Source organism: Oncorhynchus mykiss, chromosome 13 (assembly GCF_057628025.1).
Source record: "Oncorhynchus mykiss isolate SJ-2025 chromosome 13, ASM5762802v1, whole genome shotgun sequence".
NCBI lineage: Eukaryota > Metazoa > Chordata > Actinopteri > Salmoniformes > Salmonidae > Oncorhynchus > Oncorhynchus mykiss.
In genome coordinates, this window is record NC_143034.1 from 33,046,937 (window position 1) to 33,068,391 (window position 21,455).

Below are 21,455 nucleotides of genomic sequence, written 5' to 3' on the forward strand. Positions count from 1 at the left end.
CGGCATGGCCGATTAATTAGGGCCGATTTAAAGTTTTCATAACAATCTGTAATCAGCATTTTTGGACGCCGATTACATTGCAATCCATGAGGGGACTGCGTGGCAGGCTGACAACCTGTTACGTGAGTGCAGCTAGGAGCCAAGGTAAGTTGCTAGTTAGCATTAAACTTATCTTATAAAAAACAATCAGTTTTAACATAATCACTAGTTAACTACACATGGTTGATGATATTACTAGTTGAACTAGCTTGTCCTGTGTTGAATATAATCCATGCGGTGCCTGTTACTTTATCAACGATTCACAGCCTACTGTGCCAAACGGATGATGATTTAACAAAAGCGCATTCGTGAAAAAAGCACAATCGTTGCACCAATGTACCTAACCATAAACATCAATGCCTTTCTTAAAATCAATACACAAGAATATTTTTTTAAACCTGCATATTTAGTTCAAATAAATTCATGTTAGCAGGCAATATTAACTAGGGAAATTGTGTCCCTTCTCTTGCGTTCAGTGCAAGCAGAGTCAGGGTATATGCAACAGTATATGCAACCATTTCTTCCTAACAAAGACCGTAATTAATTTGCCTGAATTTGACATAATTATGACATAACATTGAAGGTTGTGCAATGTAACAGCAATATTTAGACTTAGGGTTGCCACCCATTCTATAAAATACCGAACGGTTCCAAATTTCACTGAAAGAATAAACGTTTTGTTTTCGAAATGATCGTTTCCGGATTTGACCATATTAATGATGTAAGGCTCGTATTTCTGTGTGTTTATTATAATTAAGTCTATGATTTGATATTTGATAGAGCAGTCTGACTGAGCGATGGTAGGCAGCAGCAGGCTCGTAAGCATTCATTCAAACAGCACTTTCCTGCGTTTGCCAGCAGCTCTTCGCAATGCTTGAAGCACAGCGCTGTTTATGACTTCAAGCCTATCAACTCCTGAGATTAGGCTGGCGATACTATAGTGCCTATAAGAACATCCAATAGTCAAAGGTATATGAAATACAAATGGTATAGAGAGAAATAGTCCTTTAATTCCTATAATAACTACAATCCAAAACTTCTTAACTGGGAATACTGAAGACTCATGTTAAAAAGAACCATCAGCTTTCACATGTTCTCATGTTCTCAGCAAGGAACTGAAACGTTAGCTTTTTTACATGACACATATTGCACTTTTACTTTCTTCTCCAACTGTGTTTGTGCAGTATTTAAACCATATTTAACATGTTTCATTATTTATTTGAGACTAAATTGATCTTATGTAGTATATTAAAATAAAAGTGTTCATTCAGTATTGTTGTAATTATCATTATTACAAATATATGAATAAAAATTCATCGGTATCGGCTTTTTTTGGTCCTCCAATAATCGATATCAGTATCGGCGTTGAAAAATCATAATCGGTTGACCTCTAGTCAATACTACTGACCCAGTACATGGCAATGCGTTTTCTGGATCCAGGCCAGGGCAACAGTACTTCTAGCTCTCAGAAAGGCAGTAGCGATGCACCGTAAGCCATCTGCTATATCAACATTGATCACTCACCTGTTTCAGATCCTCAAAGTCAACTTCAAAGCCAGTCAGCAAGCTGATGTCTAAAATTGTCATGGTGGCATTTCTGTCAGAGTTAAACCTTAGGAGAGAATGGGAGTGTCCATAAGCAAGACTTGATTTGGACTGATTTCATTTTTGCAAGTATTTCCTGTTCCTCACTAGATAAGAATCAGATATAACAATATTGGCCTATGGCAAGGTATGATGGTGATTACAGTATACCCCGAGTAATCAGGTTTTTCTTTTACTTACAACACGTCAATGTAGAGCTTATATGTCTCTGTAGCTTCTTTGAGTGAAACTTAAAAAACAAGAAATGTCATTTTGAAGGTAGATTTAGCAATATGACATCACACACAGTGGGGCAACTTCAGTGTTGCAGATATCAACAACCACAGAACGTAAATCTGCCACTATTAGCTCTTACCCATTTCAATTAAATAAAACAAAACAAACAAACTTGAATTATCACTGTGGAGTGGAAACAAGTTCAAATACAATAGCCATGACAAGTAGCCTACCTGTATCCTGTTTTATTAGTTCCACATCAAGCACAAAGTTTTTGCAGTCTTGGTTCTTCTCCTTGGGCATGGCATAGTATAAGGTTGTAACCTTGACACGGATAGGCATGGAGAGGGTTGGTGTTACGTGGTTAGCCTTAGGTACTCATTTCATTTGAATGTTATCAAATATTGTCTTCACACTAATTCGACTCATTTAAATCCAGTGCATTGTGTGTGCACTATTGTGTGGAAAGAAAACAGGGAACTGTTGACTTGAGCAAAGCCTGGGTACCTGAGGCTAGATTTGGGGTAAGGAAGGATGGGCAGAGGGATAGCCCCCGCCCCCATAAAATGATGCATCATTGCCCATTTGTCGGCAGACTAAATGCCAGTGTCTCTCCTGGAATTAAGGCCTTGTAAGAAAAAGTGGCATGCTTCTTACCAATAATCCCCCCTGACCAGTTCCTTTGGCTGTTACTGTGAAGTTCTCATGCAGCATGACCTATACAGAATGAAAACTTTAATTGAAGACCTGCCAAACAGACAACATAGCATACATCCCACACTGTTGTAGTCCTTATTCCATCTGGCTGTGATCAACTATTCTCTAATTTTGCTTCCTCTAACACACATTTCTCCTTCCCCCTCTGTGATACAGGTTGCCTTGCTCCTTTCCTCTGGGAACCATTTTCACACCTGCAACATTTTGACCCAGAGGGGTGATTCAGGTAGCTAGATTGTGTTGTTCTGCGCTCATTGACAATAGGTCTGCACTTCTAACGTGTTACAAAGGGGCTTATGTGTGAATACGTCCTTACCTTGTCGGAGCGTGTGAGTAAGGCGTTACGTTTGTTAAATGACCACTTGATGACTTGAGCTCTCCCTGCGATATCAATGTCCACATTCAGATCAATGTCTTTTACTTTTCCTGCTTTCATCTTGTATTCTGCAACAGCCTGGAACACCATGATAGTGGCCTATTTTGGAAGAATCAGGAGGTAAGAAAGTGTACAAAGTGTCATATGTGGCTCTTGAGTTTTGAGTGTTGTATTTGCTGTCTCCTAAATGCAGCTTTCTCCAACACACATCATATTACCAATATTGTGTTATAAAGTTGTATGACCTTGAAGCAGCCTGTTTCAAATTATATGATATTGACAGTAGCCCTACTTAGCCAAGGTTAGTTAGGCAGCTTGTTTGCCCTGGTTGGATGTTTGATGTTACTTGTTACCTGAGTGTATGACTCCTCTCCACCTTTAAACCCCAGCCTGTTGAGCCATCTGACGATGGGACCAGCCTCCTCATAGGCACCGGCCTTCACCAGGGCTAACAGGGCATAAGCTGTGGCCTCCAATGTGAACAGGTTTTTGCCTGGAGCAGGCCAGTGGGTCCTGTCTGTGGGGGAAACATACAAACATACACTGTAAAAAATATCTGTCATTTTAATGGACAATCTTCTGCATTTTCCCAACAGAAATGTTCTGTATAACCGCTTACAGGTCATTTACGGATTTAACCAAACACGTTTTGCCTGTTGGGTATTAGGCAGCATCACTACAGAGACATCTGACATGTGCCAACCTTTGTTTTCGGGAAAAGTTTTGCCTTGAAAATTGAACAGCTCCGGAATTACTTCCGGCGCCGACAGAGATGGCCGCCTCGCTTCGCGTTCCTAGGAAACTATGCAGTATTTTGTTTTTTTACGTGTTATTTCTTACATTGGTACCCCAGGTAATCTTAAGTTTCATTACATACAGTCAGGAGGAACGACTGAATATAAGAGCAACGTTAACCTCACCATCAGGAATATGACTTTCCCGAAGCGGATTCTGTGTTTTGCCTTCCACCCAGGACAATGGATCGGATCCCAGCCGGCGAACCTAAACAACGTCGCCGTAAAAGGGGAAAACGAAGTGGTCTTCTGGTCAGGCTCCGGAGACGGGCACATCGCGCACCACTCCCTAGCTTACTACTCGCCAATGTCCAGTCTCTTGACAACAAGGTTGATAAAATCCGAGCAAGGGTAGCATTCCAGAGAGACATCAGAGACTAATGTTCTTTGCTTCACGGAAACATTGATCACTCGAGAGACGCTATCGGAGTCGCTGCAGCCAGCTGGTTTCTTCACGCATCGCGCCGATAGAAACAAGCATCTTTCTGGTAAGAAGAGGGGCGGGGGGGGTATGCCTTATGATTAACGAGACATGGTGTGATCATAACAACATACAGGAACTCAAGTCCTTCTGTTCACCTGACTTAGAATTCCTCACAATCAAATGTCGACCGCATTATCTACCAAGAGAATTATCTTAGATTATAATCACAGCCGTATATATTCCCCCCCAAGCAGACACAGATGGCCCTGAACAAACTTTATTTGACTCTATGTAAACTGGAAACCACATACAGTGCCTTGCGAAGTATTCGGCCCCCTTGAACTTTGCGATCTTTTGCCACATTTCAGGCTTCAAACATAAAGATATAAAACTGTATTTTTTTGTGAAGACTCAACAACAAGTGGGACACAATCATGAAGTGGAACGACATTTATTGGATATTTCAAACTTTTTTAACAAATCAAAAACTGAAAAATTGGGCGTGCAAAATTATTCAGCCCCCTTAAAATGACTTATGGAGGTGGTCCCTGCACAGGGACAGCTCAGCGGAAATTTCAGAGCGCCACCTATAGTACTCGAGTATAGTACTCAATAAATCTCAAACTTTCATAAAAATACACATGCAAGGTACTGAATTAAAGCTACACTCGTTGTGAATCTAGCCACCAAGTCAGATTTGAAAAATGCTTTTCGGCGAAAGCATGAGAAGCTATTATCTGATAACATGCACCCCCCAAAATACCAGCACGACACGTAAACAACAGATTTTGCGGTAGCCGGCGCTACCCAAAACGCAGAAATAAAATATAAAACATTCATTACCTTGGACGAGCTTCTTTGTTGGCACTCCTATATGTCCCATATACATCACAATTGGGTCTTTTTCCCGATTAAATCCGTCATTGTATACCCAAAATGTCATTTGCTGAAGGCCAGTCTGATGCTGCGAAAAGCCCATTTACAAGACGCAACGTCACTTTTTAAAATTACAAAAGTCGCCTATAAACTTTTACAAATCACTTCAAACTACTTTTCTAAACCAACTTTAGGTATTAATAAACGTTAATGATGTATCAAATTGATCACGGGGCGATCTGTATTCGATAGCAGCAAGTCTGGAAATCATCGTCCATTTTTTCAGTTTCACAACATACTGTGGTGCGCCTCAAGAAAGGAGGGGTCTATTCGTGTTGTAACCAAGGATAAATGATTCAGATATTGATAGCAATGGCGACATCGTGTGGAAGCTGTAGGCGTTTACAGGGGATTCGCATATTTTCTGTCGTCTTAAACAATACATTGAATGGCGGACAAATATTTTTTGGGTGTTTTTGGTAAACAGTTTTACCAGGGATTTTTACTCCTAAACACGTTCTGTTATAGCCACAGACCCGATTTAACCAGTTTTAGAGACTTCAGAGTGTTTTCTATACACACATACTATATATGCATATACTATATTCCTGGCATGAGTAGCAGGACTTTGAAATGTTGCGCGATTTTTTACAAAAAGCTGCGAAAATTCGCATCATCCATAACAAGTTTTAAGTTAATACTTTGTAGCGCCACCTTTTGCTGCGATTACAGCTGTAAGTCGCTTGGGGTAGAGAGACTGAAATTTTTTCCCATTCCTCCTTGCAAAACAGCTCGAGCTCAGTGAGGTTGGATGGAGAGCATTTGTGAACAGCAGTTTTCAGTTCTTTCCACAGATTCTCGATTGGATTCAGGTCTGGACTTTGACTTGGCCATTCTAACACCTGGATATGTTTATTTTTGAACCATTCCATTGTAGATTTTGCTTTATGTTTTGGATCATTGTCTTGTTGGAAGACAAATCTCCGTCCCAGTCTCAGGTCTTTTGCAGACTCCATCAGGTTTTCTTCCAGAATGGTCCTGTATTTGGCTCCATCCATCTCCCCATCAATTTTAACCATCTTCCCTGTCCCTGCTGAAGAAAAGCAGGCCCAAACCATGATGCTGCCACCATCATGTTTGACAGTGGGGATGGTGTGTTCAGCTGTGTTGCTTTTACGCCAAACATAACGTTTTGCATTGTTGCCAAAAAGTTCCATTTTGGTTTCATCTGACCAGAGCACCTTCTTCCACATGTTTGGTGTGTCTCCCAGGTGGCTTGTGGCAAACTTTAAACAACACTTTTTATGGATATCTTTAAGAAATGGCTTTCCTCTCGCCACTCTTCCATAAAGGCTGGATTTGTGCAATATACGACAGATTGTTGTCCTATGGACAGAGTCTCCCACCTCAGCTGTAGATCTCTGCAGTTCATCCAGAGTGATCATGGGCCTCTTGGCTGCATCTCTGATCAGTCTTCTCCTTGTATGAGCTGAAAGTTTAGAGGGACGGCCAGGTCTTGGTAGATTTGCAGTGGTCTGATACTCCTTCCATTTCAATATTATCGCTTGCACAGTGCTCCTTGGGATGTTTAAAGCTTGGGAAATATTTTTGTATCCAAATCCGGTTTTAAACTTCTTCACAACAGTATCTCGGACCTGCCTGGTGTGTTCCTTGTTCTTCATGATGCTCTCTGCGCTTTTAACGGACCTCTGAGACTATCACAGTGCAGGTGCATTTATACGGAGACTTGATTACACACAGGTGGATTGTATTTATCATCATTAGTCATTTAGGTCAACATTGGATCATTCAGAGATCCTCACTGAACCTCTGGAGAGAGTTTGCTGCACTGAAAGTAAAGGGGCTGAATAATTTTGCACGCCCAATTTGTCAGTTTTTGATTTGTTAAAAAAGTTTGAAATATCCAATAAATGTTGTTCCACTTCATGATTGTGTCCCACTTGTTGTTGATTCTTCACAAAAAAAATACAGTTTTATATCTTTATGTTTGAAGCCTGAAATGTGGCAAAAGGTTGCAAAGTTCAAGGGGGCCGAATACTTTCGCAAGGCACTGTATCCTGAGGCTGCATTCATTGTAGCTGGGGATTTTAACAAGGCTAATCTGAAAACAAGACTCCCGAAATTCTATCAGCATATCAATTGCGCAACCAGGGCTGGTAAAACCCTGGATCATTGTTATTCTAACTTCCGCGACGCATAAAAGGCCCTCCCCTGACCTCCTTTCGGAAAAGCTAACCACGAATCCATTTGGTTGCTTCCAGCCTACAGACAGAAACTTTACCAAGAAGCTCCCGCGCTCAGGTCTGTTCAACGCTGGTTCGCTGATTCCACGCTTCAAGACTGCTTCGATCACGTGGATTGGGATATGTTCCACATTGCGTCCAACAACCACATTGACGAATAAGCTGATTCGGTGAGCGAGTTCGTTAGAAAGTGCATCGGCGATGTCGTACCCACAGCGTCTATTAAAACATTCCCAAACCAGAAACCGTGGATTGATGGCAGCATTAGCGCGAAACTGAAAGCGCGAACCACTGCTTTTAACCAGGGCAAGGTGACCGGAAACATGACCGAATACAAACAGTGTAGCTATTCCCTCCCCAAGGCAATCAAACAAGCTAAACGTCAGTATAGAGACAAAGTAGAGTTGCAATTCAACTGCTCAGACACAAGAGGTATGTGGCAGGGTCTACAGTCAATCACGGATTACAAAAAGAAAACCAGCCCCGTCGCGGACCAGGATGTCTCCCAGACAGACTAAATAACTTCTTTGCTTGCTTTGAGGACAATACAGTGCCACTGACACGGCCCGCTACCAAAACCTGCGGACTCTCCTTCACTGCAGCCGACGTGAGTAAAACATTTAAACGTGTTAACCCTCGCAAGGCTGCAGGCCCAGACGGCATCCCCAGCCGCATCCTCAAAGCATGCGCAGACCAGCTGGCTGGTGTGTTTACGGACATATTCAATCAATCCTTATCCCAGTCTGCTGTTCCCACATGTTTCAAGAGGGCCACCATTGTTCCTGTTCCCAAGAAAGCTTAAGGTATGACTTCCGTCATCATGAAGTGCTTTGAGAGACTAGTCACCTCCACCCTACCTGACACCCTAGACCCACTCCAATTTGCTTACCGCCCCAATAGGTCCACAGACGATGCAATCGCAACCACGCTGCACACTGCCCTAACCCATCTGGACAAGAGGAATACCTATGTGAGAATGCTGTTCATCGACTACAGCTCAGCATTTAACACCATAGTACCCTCCACACTCGTCATCAAGCTCAAGACCTTGGGCCCTGTGCAACTGGGTACTGGACTTCCTGACGGGCTGCCCCCAGGTGGTGAGGGTAGGTAACAAACTCTCCACCCCACTGATCCTCAACACTGGGGCCCCACACGGGTGCGTTCTGAGCCCTCTCCTGTACTCCCTGTTCACCCACAACTGCGTGGCCATGCACGCCTCCAACTTAATCATCAAATTTGCGGACGACACTACAGTGGTAGGCTTGATTACCAACAACGACGAGACGGCCTACAGGGAGGAGGTGAGGGCCCTCGGAGTGTGGTGAAAATACCCTCACACTCAATGTCAACAAAACAAAGGATATCATCGTAGACTTCAGGAAACAGCAGAGGGAACACCACATCGACGGGACAATAGTGGAAAAGGTTGTAAGTTTTAAGTTCCTCGGCGTACACATCACGGACAAACTGAATTGGTCCACCCACACAGACAGCGTTGTGAAGAAGGCGCAGCAGCGCCTCTTCCACCTCAGGATGCTGAAGAAATTTGGCTTGTCATCAAAAGCACTCACAAACCTCTACAGATGCACAATCGAGAGCATCCTGTCGGGCTGTATCACCGCCTGGTACGGCAACTGCTCTCCCCACAACCGTAAGGCTCTCCAGAGGGTAGTGAGGTCTGCACAACGCATCACCGGGGGCAAACTACCTGCCCTCCAGGACACCTACACCACCCGATGTCACAGGAAGGCCATAAAGACCATCAAGGACAACATCCACCCGAGCCACTGCCTGTTCACCCCGCTATCATCCAGAAGGAGAGGTCAGTACAGGTGCATCAAAGCAGGGACCGAGAGACTGAAAAACAGCTTCTCTCAAGGCCATCAGACTATTAAACAGCCACCACTAACATTGAGTGGCTGCTGCCAACATACTGACTCAACTCCAGCTCACTTTAATAATGGAAATTTATGTAAAAAATGTATCACTAGCCACTTTAAACAATGCCACTTAATATAATGTTTACATACTCTACATTACTCATCTCATATGTATATACTGTACTCTATATCATCTACTGCATCTTGCCATCTTTATGTAATACATGCACCACTAGCCACTTTAAACTATGACACTTTTATGTTTACATACCCTACATTACTCATCTCATATGTATATACTGTACTCGATGCCATCTACTGCATCTTGCCTATGCCGTTCTGTACCATCACTCATTCGTATATCTTTATGTACATATTCTTTATCCCTTTACACTTGTGTGTATAAGGTAGTTGTGGAATTGTTTAGTTAGATAGATATTAGATATTACTGCATTGTCGGAACTAGAAGCACAAGCATTTCGCCACACTCGCATTAACATCTGCTAACCATGTGTATGTGACAAATAAAATTAGAATTGATTTGAGCTCTGTGGTAAACAATTTAGGGTATGTATTTTATGACAGCTACTGGACATATCGTTAATTATATTTTAGCATAACATATCTCCATCGTTGATGGCAGATTAGCTGCCTGATGATGTGCTGTAGCTAGCTAATGTTAGTACAATACAAAGTTGTCCATTGAAATTAAAAATGTAGTTAAACATCTAGCGAAACTTTTTTTAATGATTGCTGCTGGAAAGTAATTTTGTGGTATACAACCTATCTCTGTAATATAATTGTGTTATTGCCTGGATGGCTAGCTGCAGGTGTATGTAGCTAACGTTAGCTAGCTAACTAGCTAGGCTAGCTAACTTTAGTTAATTCAGTTTTGACATGTTCTTGAAATTATCAAAGATGAGCACCTCCATCATGAACAATTTTAATGACTTAGCTGTATAAGTTACGATAGATCTGCTGGATATCATACATTTGTTACTTTGATCATTAGGTAACGTTAGCTAGCTGGCTACAGCCAGGGTCGGACGGTAAACGCTGTCACTTGGCACTGAATTAACGTTGGGCTAGCTATTTTAGCAAATTTAGTTTCTCAAAAACATAAGATCATCTTAATTCAATTCAAACTAAATAGACGAAAGATTAACGTTATGCTTTTGGGAAACCCAGCCCTGGCTATAATGCATCTCAAAGCCCTGCGTAGTAATGAGTGAATTAATAAATTCCCATATGAGGACATTTTGCATTTGCTAGCTATCTAACGTGGTGAAAGGATGCTGTCCTGCCAGCTAAATTAGGATACTGAACAAAAATATAAATGCAACAATGTTCAAGATTTTTACTGAGTTACAGTTCATTTGAGGAAATCAGTGAATTTAAATGAATTAATTAGGCCCTAATCTATGGATTTCACATGACTGGGGATACAGATATGCATCTGTTTGTCACAGATACCTTAAAAAATATATATGGGCCTCAGGATCTCATCACGGTATTTCTGTGCATTCAAATTGCCATCGATAAAATGCAATTCTGTTCTTTGCCCGTAGCTTATACCTGCCCATACCATAACCCCACTGCCACCATGGGGCTCTCTGTTCACAATGTTGACATCAGCAACCTGCTAGCCCACACAACACCATACACATGGTCTGCGGTCATCTCTAAAATGACATTGGAGGCAGTTTATGGTAGAGAAATAAACATTCAATTATCTGGAAACCACTCTGGTGGACATTCCTGCAGTCAGCATGCCAATTGCACGCTCCCTCAAAACTTGAGACATCTGTGACATTGTGACAAAGTGCACATTTTAGAGTGGCCTTTTATTGTCCCCAGCAACAAGGGGCACCTGTGTAATGATCATGCTGTTTAATCAGCTTCTTGACATGCCACATCTGTCAGGTGGATGGATTATCTTGGCAAAGGAGAAATGCAAACTAACAGGGGTGTAAACCAAATTGAGCACAACATTTGAGAGAAGTAAGCTTTTTGTGCATGTGGAAGTTTTTAGTTTTCCATGTGGTTATTCACATTTTGGAAGGGCTTCTTCATTCAATTCCTACACTGTTCACATGTCTAGAGTTTACCCTGACAAACTTTAAACTGAAATGTGTGTACAGTTGAAATGTTCATGGGATTTCTGCAGCAGAGAATTTGTAAATTTGAACGGGCTTGTAATCTCACTTGAGTTCCCACATACAAGAAGGTCTGAACATAACCTGGCCCTTTGAAGGATGCTCAAAGACTTTTAATGTAAAGTCAATCCTTCTGCTCCCATGTCTCCAGATATCACAAACAGTGGGATGCCACTCAAATATCACCTGTTCACCTATGTGACAAGAACTGCAATGCTGTTGGGTTTTTCACGCTCAACAGTTTCCCGTGTGTATCAAGAATGGTCCATCACCCAAAAAGACATCCAGACAACTTGAAGCATTCGAGTCGACATGGGCCAGACACCCCCGTGGAACACTTTCGACACCTTGTAGAGTCCGTGCCCTGACGAATTGTTCGGTACACTCAATGTATACAGTATATAATGTATTTAAAATTATATGTTGTGACCTATATAAACTCAGCAAAAAAAGAAACGTCCTTTTTCAGGACCCTATTTTTCAAAGATAATTCATAAAAATCCAAATAACTTCACAGATCTTCATTGTAAAGGGTTTAAACACTGTTTCCCATGTTTGTTCAATAAGTAATGAGCATGCATGCACCTGTGGAACGGTCGTTAAGACACTAACAGCTTACAGACGGTAGGCAATTAAGGTCACAGTCATGAAAACGTAGGACACTAAAGAGGCCTTTCTACTGACTCTGAAAAACTCCAAAAGAAAGATGCCCAGGGTCCCTGCTCATCTGCGTGAATGTGCCTTAGGTATGCTGCAAGGATGCATGAGGACTGCAGATGTGGCCAGGGTAATATATTGCAATGTCCGTACTGTGAGACACCTAAGACAGAGCTATAGGGAGACATGACAGACAGCTGATCGTCCTCGCAGTGGCAGACCACGTGTAACAACACTTACACAGGATCGGTACATCTGAACATCACACCTGAGGGACAGGTACAGGATGGCAACAACAACTGCCAGAGTTACACCAGGAACGCAAAATCCCTCCATAAGTGCTCAGACTGTCCGCAATAGGCTGAGAGAGGCTGGACTGAGGGCTTGTAAGCCTGTTGTAAGGCAAGTCTTCACCAGACATCCATGGCAACAACGTCGCCTATGGGCACAAACTCACCGTCGCTGGACCAGCCAGGACTGGTAAAAAGTGCTCTTAACTGATGAGTCTCGGTTTTGTCTCACCAGGGGTGATTGTCGCGTTTATCGTCGAAGGAATGAGCGTTACACCGATGCCTGTACTCTGGAGCGGGATCGATTTGGAGGTGGAGGGTTCGTAATGGTCTGGGGCGGTGTGTCACAGCATCATCGGACTGAGCTTGTTGTCATTGCAGGCAATCTCAACACTGTGCGTTACAGGGAAGATATCCTCCTCCCTCATGTGGTACCCTTCCTGCAGGCTCCTCCTGACATGACCCTCCAGCATGACAATGCCACCAGCCATTCTGCTAATTCTGTGGGTGATTTCCTGCAAGACAGGAATGTCCATTTTCTGCCATGGCCAGCAAAGAGCCCAGATCTCAATCCCATTGAGCACATCTAGGACCTGTTGAATCGGAGGGTGAGGGCTAGAGCCATTCCCCCCAGAAATGTCCAGGAACTTGCAGGTGCCATGGTGGAAGAGAGGGTGACATCTCACAGCAAGAACTGGCAAATCTGGTGCAGTCCATGAGGAGGAGATGCACTGCAGCACTTAATGCAGCTGGTGGCCACACCAGATACTGACGGTTCCTTTTGATTTTAACCCACCTTTGTTCAGGGACACATTATTCAATTTGTGTTAGTAACATGTCTGTGGATCTTGTTCAGTTTGTGTGAATCTTGTTATGTTGGGGCGGCAGGGTAGCCTAGTGGTTAGAGCGTTCTTTTTTTGCTGAGTTGATAGATAACAGATTTACTTCTGTCCATTGTCAGTTTTGTATTGTGCACATTATAAATATCAATCCTGGTATGAATTCTATATATTAAAGACTTTTTCAAAGGGAAGAATATGAATGATCTTAACATGCGCTCAAGTCAGTTAATCAATAAACTGAACTATTTCTGTTATGTCTGCCATTGCTCATGATTTGTTTTTGGTGATGTGGTCATGCCCCCTAGCCCTCTCAACCAGTTTTGTCATAGCCTCCAACATTTATAGGTCCCAGTTGCCTATCCAGTGAGGTGTTCACAATTCCTTGGCACAAACTACCCTCTAACCTCACTCTTGCAATGGAAGACAAAAAGAGATCAAGCAAATCACTAAGAAGAGAGATGGTTCTCATTTTCACTGATGATCTACTGAGCAAAGAGTCCAGGCCCAGGAAGAGGAAAGGGGCAGCAAGATGCTAAAGAGATCATAGAGAAATATCCCTGCTCTTTGGAAGACAGAAGTGGAAAGAATGTCATTGAAACGGGATACGATTTATTTTTCCAACTATTTCAAGTAGAATACTGACCAAAGTTTACTTTTTACTCCCATTCACTCCAATTTATTAGTATTCACGCCCCTCACTGGTACAGGATGAGGTCGCCAACTACATTGCCCTCCGTAATTATTGGGAAAGTGACAAATTTTTTCTTGTTTTGGCGCTATACTCCAAAGGTTTGGATTTGAAATTATACAATGACTATGGAGGTCAGCTTTAATGTGAGGGTATTTTCATCCATATCGGGTGACCCTTTTTTTTTTTTTTTTTTACATAGTTCCCCCTCCCCCCATTTTAGGGGACCAAAAGTATTGGGACAAATTCACTTGTGTATTAAAGTACTAAAAAGTTAAGTATTTGGACCCATATTCATAACATAATGCAAAGTGTATTTAATGTGAAAACCGTGATAATTTTTATCATTATCAAAACCGACCACAAAGAGCACTAATTGCTCATAACTATGAATTTGAAAAGGTTAGGAAAGTTCTCTTTTGCCAATATAGACAACAACAATTTGTACTTTACACAATGCTATTGTACATTAAGTGTTTATATTATTGCATTTATTTGTTGTATTGAGGAATGTATCGTTTGTTCTTTTGCAAAAAGATGATAATGATAATTTAACAGTTTCTTTAAAATAATAGTTTCTGTTCATTTATGTACATTTGCAATTTTTCAACATACAGTATTTACCATAGATTTACAGAGAGAGATTAAAAATAACTTTGTATATACATGGAGGGGGAGCACTATTTTAACAACATATCCACATAAAAACAGAACATGTATTGGCAAAAAATTATTGATACAATTTCCATTATTAAACAGACAGTTCCTTCAAAGATATTACAGAAAATACTGTATAAACAGTGTCCATTAATAGACAGAGCTGATGTTTGGTTAAATATGTTTTTTTGTTTTTGTTTTTTTGGCACACATAATAATTACCCAACGCTTGCTCCTATACCCTCCTTTTTCTTGATCTCCAGTAGTTTCCACAACTGTGTCTTCCACAGATATAACTTCCCCTTTCCCTCCTGAGCAACCAGTAAACATTCGCCCATGTCAAGTTTCTTTTTCACGTCCTCCACATCCATTTTGCTGTCACGTGTTACTGTGTTCAGAGTTTGTTTGAAACATGTTTACATGTTTCACGTAAAGAGAGCAAGGGTTGAGGAAATAGGGAATGTTTTTCCTAAACAAATTAGGGATTTCGATAACATAAGTAAGAAACTAAATGGCTGAAATGATTGTTGCAACTTCAGCACGGACAGCATAATAAACACTTGCTGTGCTGTAGTGCCTTTTCGCTGCAGCAGGGAGGAGAGCGAGACAACGTGTGCCAGTCACTGTCATTTTTTTTAACCCAGTGAGACAATCGGGCTCTTTCTTGTCTTCATTATTTAATCAAACAATGTGCTTAAATCATCAGTCAATCTCAGTGCATATGTAGTTGATTTTATTCAAACACATTTTTCTATACGGAAAAAGTTGTTTAAACATTTAGACCAATCGATTGGTCGAAAGAACAGGATGACTCTCGGTCGACAAAGATATGTTTTAGTCGGGGACAGCCCTACATTCTTTATTGATAACAAAAGAAGTGTACAAAAACACATCTGCTACACTGGCAAAATGAACCTTTTTTGATGTCAAGAGCACCGGGCTATACAGTGGGGACAAAAACATTTTTGTCAGCCACCAATTGTGCAAGTTCTCCCACTTAAAAAGATGAGAGAGGCATGTAATTTTCATCATAGGTACACTTCAACTATGACAGACAAAATTAGAAAAAAAAATCCAGAAAATCACATTGTAGGATTTTTAATGAATTTATTTGCAAATTATGGTGGAAAATAAGTATTTGATCAATAACAAAAGTTTACCTCAATACTTTGTTATATACCCTTTGTTGGCAATGATAGAGGTCAAACGTTTTCTGTAAGTCTTCACAAGGTTTTCACACACTGTTGCTGGTATTTTGGCCCATTCCTCCATGCAGATCTCCTCTAGAGCAGTGATGTTTTGGGGCTGTTGCTGGGCAACACGGACTTTCAACTCCCTCCAAAGATTTTCTATGGGGTTGAGATCTGGAGACTGGCTAGGCCACTCCAGGACCTTGAAATGCTTCTTACAAAGCCACTCCTTCGTTGCCCGGGCGGTGTGTTTGGGATCATTGTCATGCTGAAAGATCCAACCACGTTTCATCTTCAATGCCCTTGCTGATGGAAGGAGGTTTTCACTCAAAATCTCACAATACATGGCCCCATTCATTCTTTCCTTTACACGGATCAGTCGTCCTGGTCCCTTTGCAGAAAAACAGCCCCAAAGCATGATGTTTCCACCCCCATGCTTCACAGTAGGTATGGTGTTCTTTGGATGCAACTCAGCATTCTTTGTCCTCCAAACACGACGAGTTGAGTTTTTACCAAAAAGTTATATTTTGGTTTAATCTGACCATATGACATGCAGGTCATTCACTAGGTCCCCCCTGTGGTTCTGGGATTTTTGCTCACCGTTCTTGTGATCATTTTGACCCCACGGGGTGAGATCTTACGTGGAGCCCCAGATCGAGGGAGATTATCAGTGGTCTTGTATGTCTTCCATTTCCTAATAATTGCTCCCACAGTTGATTTCTTCAAACCAAGCTATTTACCTATTGCAGATTCAATCTTCCCAGCCTGGTGCAGGTCTACAATTTTGTTTCTGGTGTTCTTTGACAGCTCTTTGGTCTTGGCCATAGTGGAGTGTGACTGTTTGAGGTTGTGGACAGATGTCTTTTATACTGATAACAAGTTCAAACAGGTGCCATTAATACAGGTAACGAGTGGAGGACAGAAGAGCCTCTTAAAGAAGAAGTTACAGGTCTGTGAGAGCCAGAAATCTTGCTTGCTTTGTAGGTGACCAAATACTTATTTTCCACCATAATTTGCAAATAAATTCATTATAAATCCTACAATGTGATTTTCTGGATTTGTTTTCCTCATTTTGTCTGTCATAGTTGAAGTGTACCTATGTTGAAAATTACAGGCCTCTCTCATCTTTTTAAGTGGGAGAACTTGCACAATTGGTGGCTGACTAAATACTTTTTTGCCCCACTGTATGAGTCAGCAATTGTGTTTCATGAAACTGAAGGTTACCTGTCGATGAGAATTTGAACAGGATATCCTTGTTGAGCTTGCCCTTGTTAGCCAGGGCATATGAGGTCATGGCCACTGAATAGGGGTTGGTCAGGTATTGATTTCGAGATTCCAGGTATTGCATAGCCTTTTTCATGCTGTCTGGTAGCTCCTGGAGAGAGAGAAAGAAAAAGAGAGGCAGTTGCTAACTTCTTGAAGTATCAGAGGAAAAAGGCAACCAAAAACAATTCCATAGACTTAAAAAACTGCCATTGTTGTTCGACTATGCATGACCATAGAAAACATGTTTATGAAAGAAGTAATAGGAAATTAGATTGTCTAAATTTCACTTACACTGAGACCATCGTAATTTGTGCAAAATGTGTGTGCTTCCTGCATGGCTATGAGCACAAATGCCGTCAGTGTGTCGTCCACGTCTTTCCCCAGTACATCTCCCTGTAGATAAGCAAATACAAGACAGAAATGGTATGTCAGTTTTCTTGTCTAATTCTCCGCAAGAATGTACCCCTGAATTGGTTTAAGAACCTTTCCATGAAAACTCCAAAGATTTTGATTAAATAAGAAAATTACAACTGAGGAATATTATTATAATTATTGTTCGGCTACATGTATTGTAGGACAGGGGTGAGATGTAGGACAGGGGTGAGATGTAGGACAGGGGTGAGATGTAGGCCTACTGCCATTGATATCATTTGTTTCAGAAAATCAATTTGGCACAAATAATGATGGTTGACTTGATTTTGCCCGCAACCCATACAGTACCATCATGCTGGGGGTCAGGATTTTGCCAGATTCTTCAAAAATGCCATTGGGCCGCTGTCTTTCCATGACAAGCCACTTGACTGCACTGCACAGGACATCTTTCGAAATAACGATGAACGGGTTTGCCATGGCAAATACCTTCACAACATAAGCTGTGAGCCTAGATGGAAGGATGATATTTAGGCCTATGTATCACATGCCCTGCCATGAAAAAAATGTACATGTATAAATCGTCCTCCTTTGTTATTCCTCAAAGTGCTATGTGCTTCTTTGTTTCACCACTACAAGGTCTTATTGACGTAAGTCAACAGATACAATTCAGTTAAAGTTGCAGTCTGCGATTCGAAGAAGAGAAAAACAAACACGGCTGCCCTGACACTTGTTTTGGTAAACAGCTGAGGGATTGGGGCTGAGGAACTGTAACCACTCAAAGAAATTAGACAGAGCTATAGATGCAAGGACATTCATGAGATCAAAAAACAGTAACATTGTTTACAAACAATGAAATAAAAATGTGCTTATATTTTGGGTTCTGATGGGGTAAGACAGTCGTTATATTCTTAAAGAATCAATGGCTATGTCAATCATCTATTTATTTGTTAAATGATGTCCCAATCGCAGACTGTTGTTTTAACATACAGTAGACCTAGGCCTACATGTTGTACATCTAATGTTGTGTCCCTGGTATTGTGGAACATTGGAGGATATAGAGAACATTTGTGTGGGAGTGGGGGAAGGTTTAGCTCACCAGGTACCACTACGCTCATAAAGAAAGGTAGCATATGATCCATCTGCTTTCCGATAGGCCATTTCCTGCTCATAGCCTTGATATAACAAAAGAAAACCAGGAACCATGAAGATAATCAAAGCCTTATTTGCGCTGATGGTAACAAATAATTTTTTCTGAGGGTGCTGATCACACTCAAAGCCTTTGTAGCTAACATGTTAGGGAGTGTTACTTTATTCAGCGATCAGCGTTTCCGCACATTTTTTTTTTTTACCACTACATCACTGATTGTTGAGAGACAAAGTACCAAATTAGCTCCAAAGGCTTTTGGAAACCCACCCCTGGTCTGTTCAAGCTTTAAACAAAATAATTCTAACTTGCTTTTTGTGTGGTTGCTAACCAAATCCAATGTAAAAAAAACAACAACAATTGCTAAAACTACACTGTAATATTATATCATATATATATTATAACTTTTAATGCAAATGCTCCAATCAATGCCATCCTCTCTGGGAGTTGTGCAACTGTAAATTGCCAACCTCAAAAGTGGATTTCTAAAGCTTCTCACCCATTTTAATGAAGTTGACTGCTTCCTTCCTGCGTTCTAACCCCACCTTATCCCACTGTTTGGTCTCGTCCAGGTAAAGTGTGGCGATGAGAGGTAAAGTCATCTTCATCATGTTCTGCTCCCCGCAGCCACTTGGTTGCTGAAGGAGGTCACCCAGGGGTGAACCACTGATGGCAGCCTCTATGGTCTGGGCCAACTGCTGACCTGACAAGTTGCATACAGCCCATTCAAAGGTGAATGCAGACAGTAAAACATCATCAGAACTGGAATATGACTCAGTCAATGGTCAGTGACAAAATGACAAAGACATTTTCGTGACATAGATGATAAAGAATTACCACTGAGCAATAGTGCCACACTACAACATTATTATTACTGATCCCGGCTTATCCCTACACTAAGCTTCCAAAGCATCACACAATGTTATTTTTTCTACTGACGATGTTAAATAACCATGGCGGTCCTATAGCAGTACATTTCTAAATGGTGCATGTATGTCAGATCATTCCGTCTCACCTGTCACACTTATGTGTGTGCTGGCAAGTGTATTTGGAACCTGGTCAGTCAGTGCACCACTCCCAACATGCACAATATCAGTGCCCCCTTTTAACCAGAGAGAGATAAAGACAGAGAAAGAAAGAGAGAGCAAACAGTTGTTAGGAGTTTTAACCATTCAGTCTCACTTACGGATAAAGCCATACAATATGGCTTGCATATTAAATGTATATTATCAACCATCATGATACTCATCAGTGCAAAGACTCAATCATGGACACTCTTACCGACAGTTTAGGCTGCTTTGCGGGATGTATTGTTGTCTCTACCTTCTTGCCCTTTGTGCTCTTGTCTGTGCCCAATAATGTTTGTACCATGTTTCGGTACGTGTTTTTGTGCTGCTACCATGTTGTGTTGCTACCATGTTGTTGTCATGTTGTGTTCCTACCATGCTGTGTTGTCATGTGTTCCTGCCTTGCTATGTTGTGCCATTTCGTTGGCCTGGGGGTTAGGTTTATGACAGTCATAAATACCTCTTTCCCCCCTTTTCCTCTCTCTACCCTACTGATGTTACATTTGCAAAACTCTTGATTAACATAGAGATTCTGGGAACATCAGAAGGTGGGGGGAAATGAACTATATTCTGGTAATGCGACCAATTGAACATATGCGGTGGTACTTAATGAATATGATGTCAGTTCGGTTGTCATCTGAGACATTCTCATCAATGATAAGATGACAAACTCTACAGTGGAAAGTCTACACATCAGAGATATCGGAACCACATGGAATTGTTGTTCAATTTAAATGTTTGAATATGAAATTATTTGTGATGGGATGAAATGTGATTTTAGCTTCTAAAATGTGAGATGTGGGTTTTCATAAGATAGGGCTGCTCACTCAGTGGCCCGCCCACGTGAAGAGTCATAGGTTGTAAACTATGAAACACACCCCTTTTCTCCCTTCCTATTTAAAGTCTTGATGACAATATAACCAGCTGTTCCAACAATGTGAGGACGACGGTCCTATGTCAGAATGGTTCAGATAATAACTACAGAACGAAGCCAACAACAGCGTGAGCTTTGGTTGCGAATAGTATGAACTTTGAACTCTTATTCACTACAGAAGTGATACCTCCTAGCCGTTGAGTTAGCAACAGCAGATGCAACGAGGGTTAGGAAGGAACAGACAGAGTATACCGTCTATCCAACGACGTTACTACAATGTATCCAATTGACAACCAGATACATTCTTCAAACGCAGCTCAGAGTAAATATTTATTGCATTTTCCTTTTCCAAATGGGCGGTAATTTAGAAAGCATAAGATACTGTATTTACGATAGCCCAGCTTCTTCCCTTTGTTCCTCAGTCTTCCCGCTCCTTCACTCAAACCCAGCCCCTTTTCTTTTGTGTGACAAGCTGTCATATCTGTTTCGCCCGCTAGGGACGTTTTCCTTTATGATGTAATTTGTAATCAAGTTATGATTTAATTATGTATATGTGTAATTCTGTGTGATTAGTTAGGTATATAGTAAATAAATAATTAAACCCAATTTTGTACTGCTGATTCAAATTGTTAGCCAGGGTTTGTGCAGATAACTAAGAATTTACAACTTTCAGATGAGACTGAATTAAGGTGACGTTGATTGCTATTTATGTAAAATATTATGAGGTCCTTAAGAGTTTATTCAGAAGATAACAGCTCTATAAATATTATTTTGTGGTGCCCGACTCTCTAGTTAATTGCATTTACATGATTAGCTCCATCAGGTGATATTAATTACCGAGAAATTATTTTATAGAATAGCATGTCATATCACTTAATCCGGCATAGCCAAAGACACGACAGTTGTCTTAGGTTTCTCTTTATCTAGTGTTGTGTTGTCTCTCTTGTTGTGATGTGTGTTTTGTCCTATATATATATATATATATATATATATATATATATATTTATATTTTTATATATATATATATTTTTTATTACCCCAGCTCCCGTCCCCACAAG

At 41.1% G+C, this 21,455-nt stretch overlaps 1 protein-coding gene across 5 annotated transcripts in view; it reads right to left on the reverse strand.

The window, feature by feature from the left end:
* The window catches only part of LOC100135918 (complement C3-like), a 47,181-nt gene that overhangs the window by 5,737 nt on the left and 19,989 nt on the right, over nucleotides 1–21,455 (reverse strand). For 4 of the 5 annotated variants that reach the window (XR_016485831.1, XM_021557344.3, XM_090196054.1 and 1 more), the window contains 12 exons: nucleotides 19,472–19,558; nucleotides 18,956–19,159; nucleotides 18,409–18,484; nucleotides 17,661–17,820; nucleotides 17,232–17,333; nucleotides 16,899–17,049; nucleotides 3,307–3,470; nucleotides 2,894–3,052; nucleotides 2,518–2,577; nucleotides 2,094–2,184; nucleotides 1,825–1,873; nucleotides 1,564–1,651 (listed from right to left, as the gene is read on the reverse strand). Coding sequence is in view for 3 of the 5 variants with exons in the window: in XM_021557344.3 (XP_021413019.3) it covers nucleotides 1,564–1,651; nucleotides 1,825–1,873; nucleotides 2,094–2,184; nucleotides 2,518–2,577; nucleotides 2,894–3,052; nucleotides 3,307–3,470; nucleotides 16,899–17,049; nucleotides 17,232–17,333; nucleotides 17,661–17,820; nucleotides 18,409–18,484; nucleotides 18,956–19,159; nucleotides 19,472–19,558 (1,391 nt within the window). In the remaining 2 variants the exon portion in view is untranslated. Of the gene's footprint in view, nucleotides 1–1,563; nucleotides 1,652–1,824; nucleotides 1,874–2,093; nucleotides 2,185–2,517; nucleotides 2,578–2,893; nucleotides 3,053–3,306; nucleotides 3,471–16,898; nucleotides 17,050–17,231; nucleotides 17,334–17,660; nucleotides 17,821–18,408; nucleotides 18,485–18,955; nucleotides 19,160–19,471; nucleotides 19,559–21,455 lie in introns of those variants that run through there. The other variant, XR_016485832.1, reaches the window with a different exon arrangement.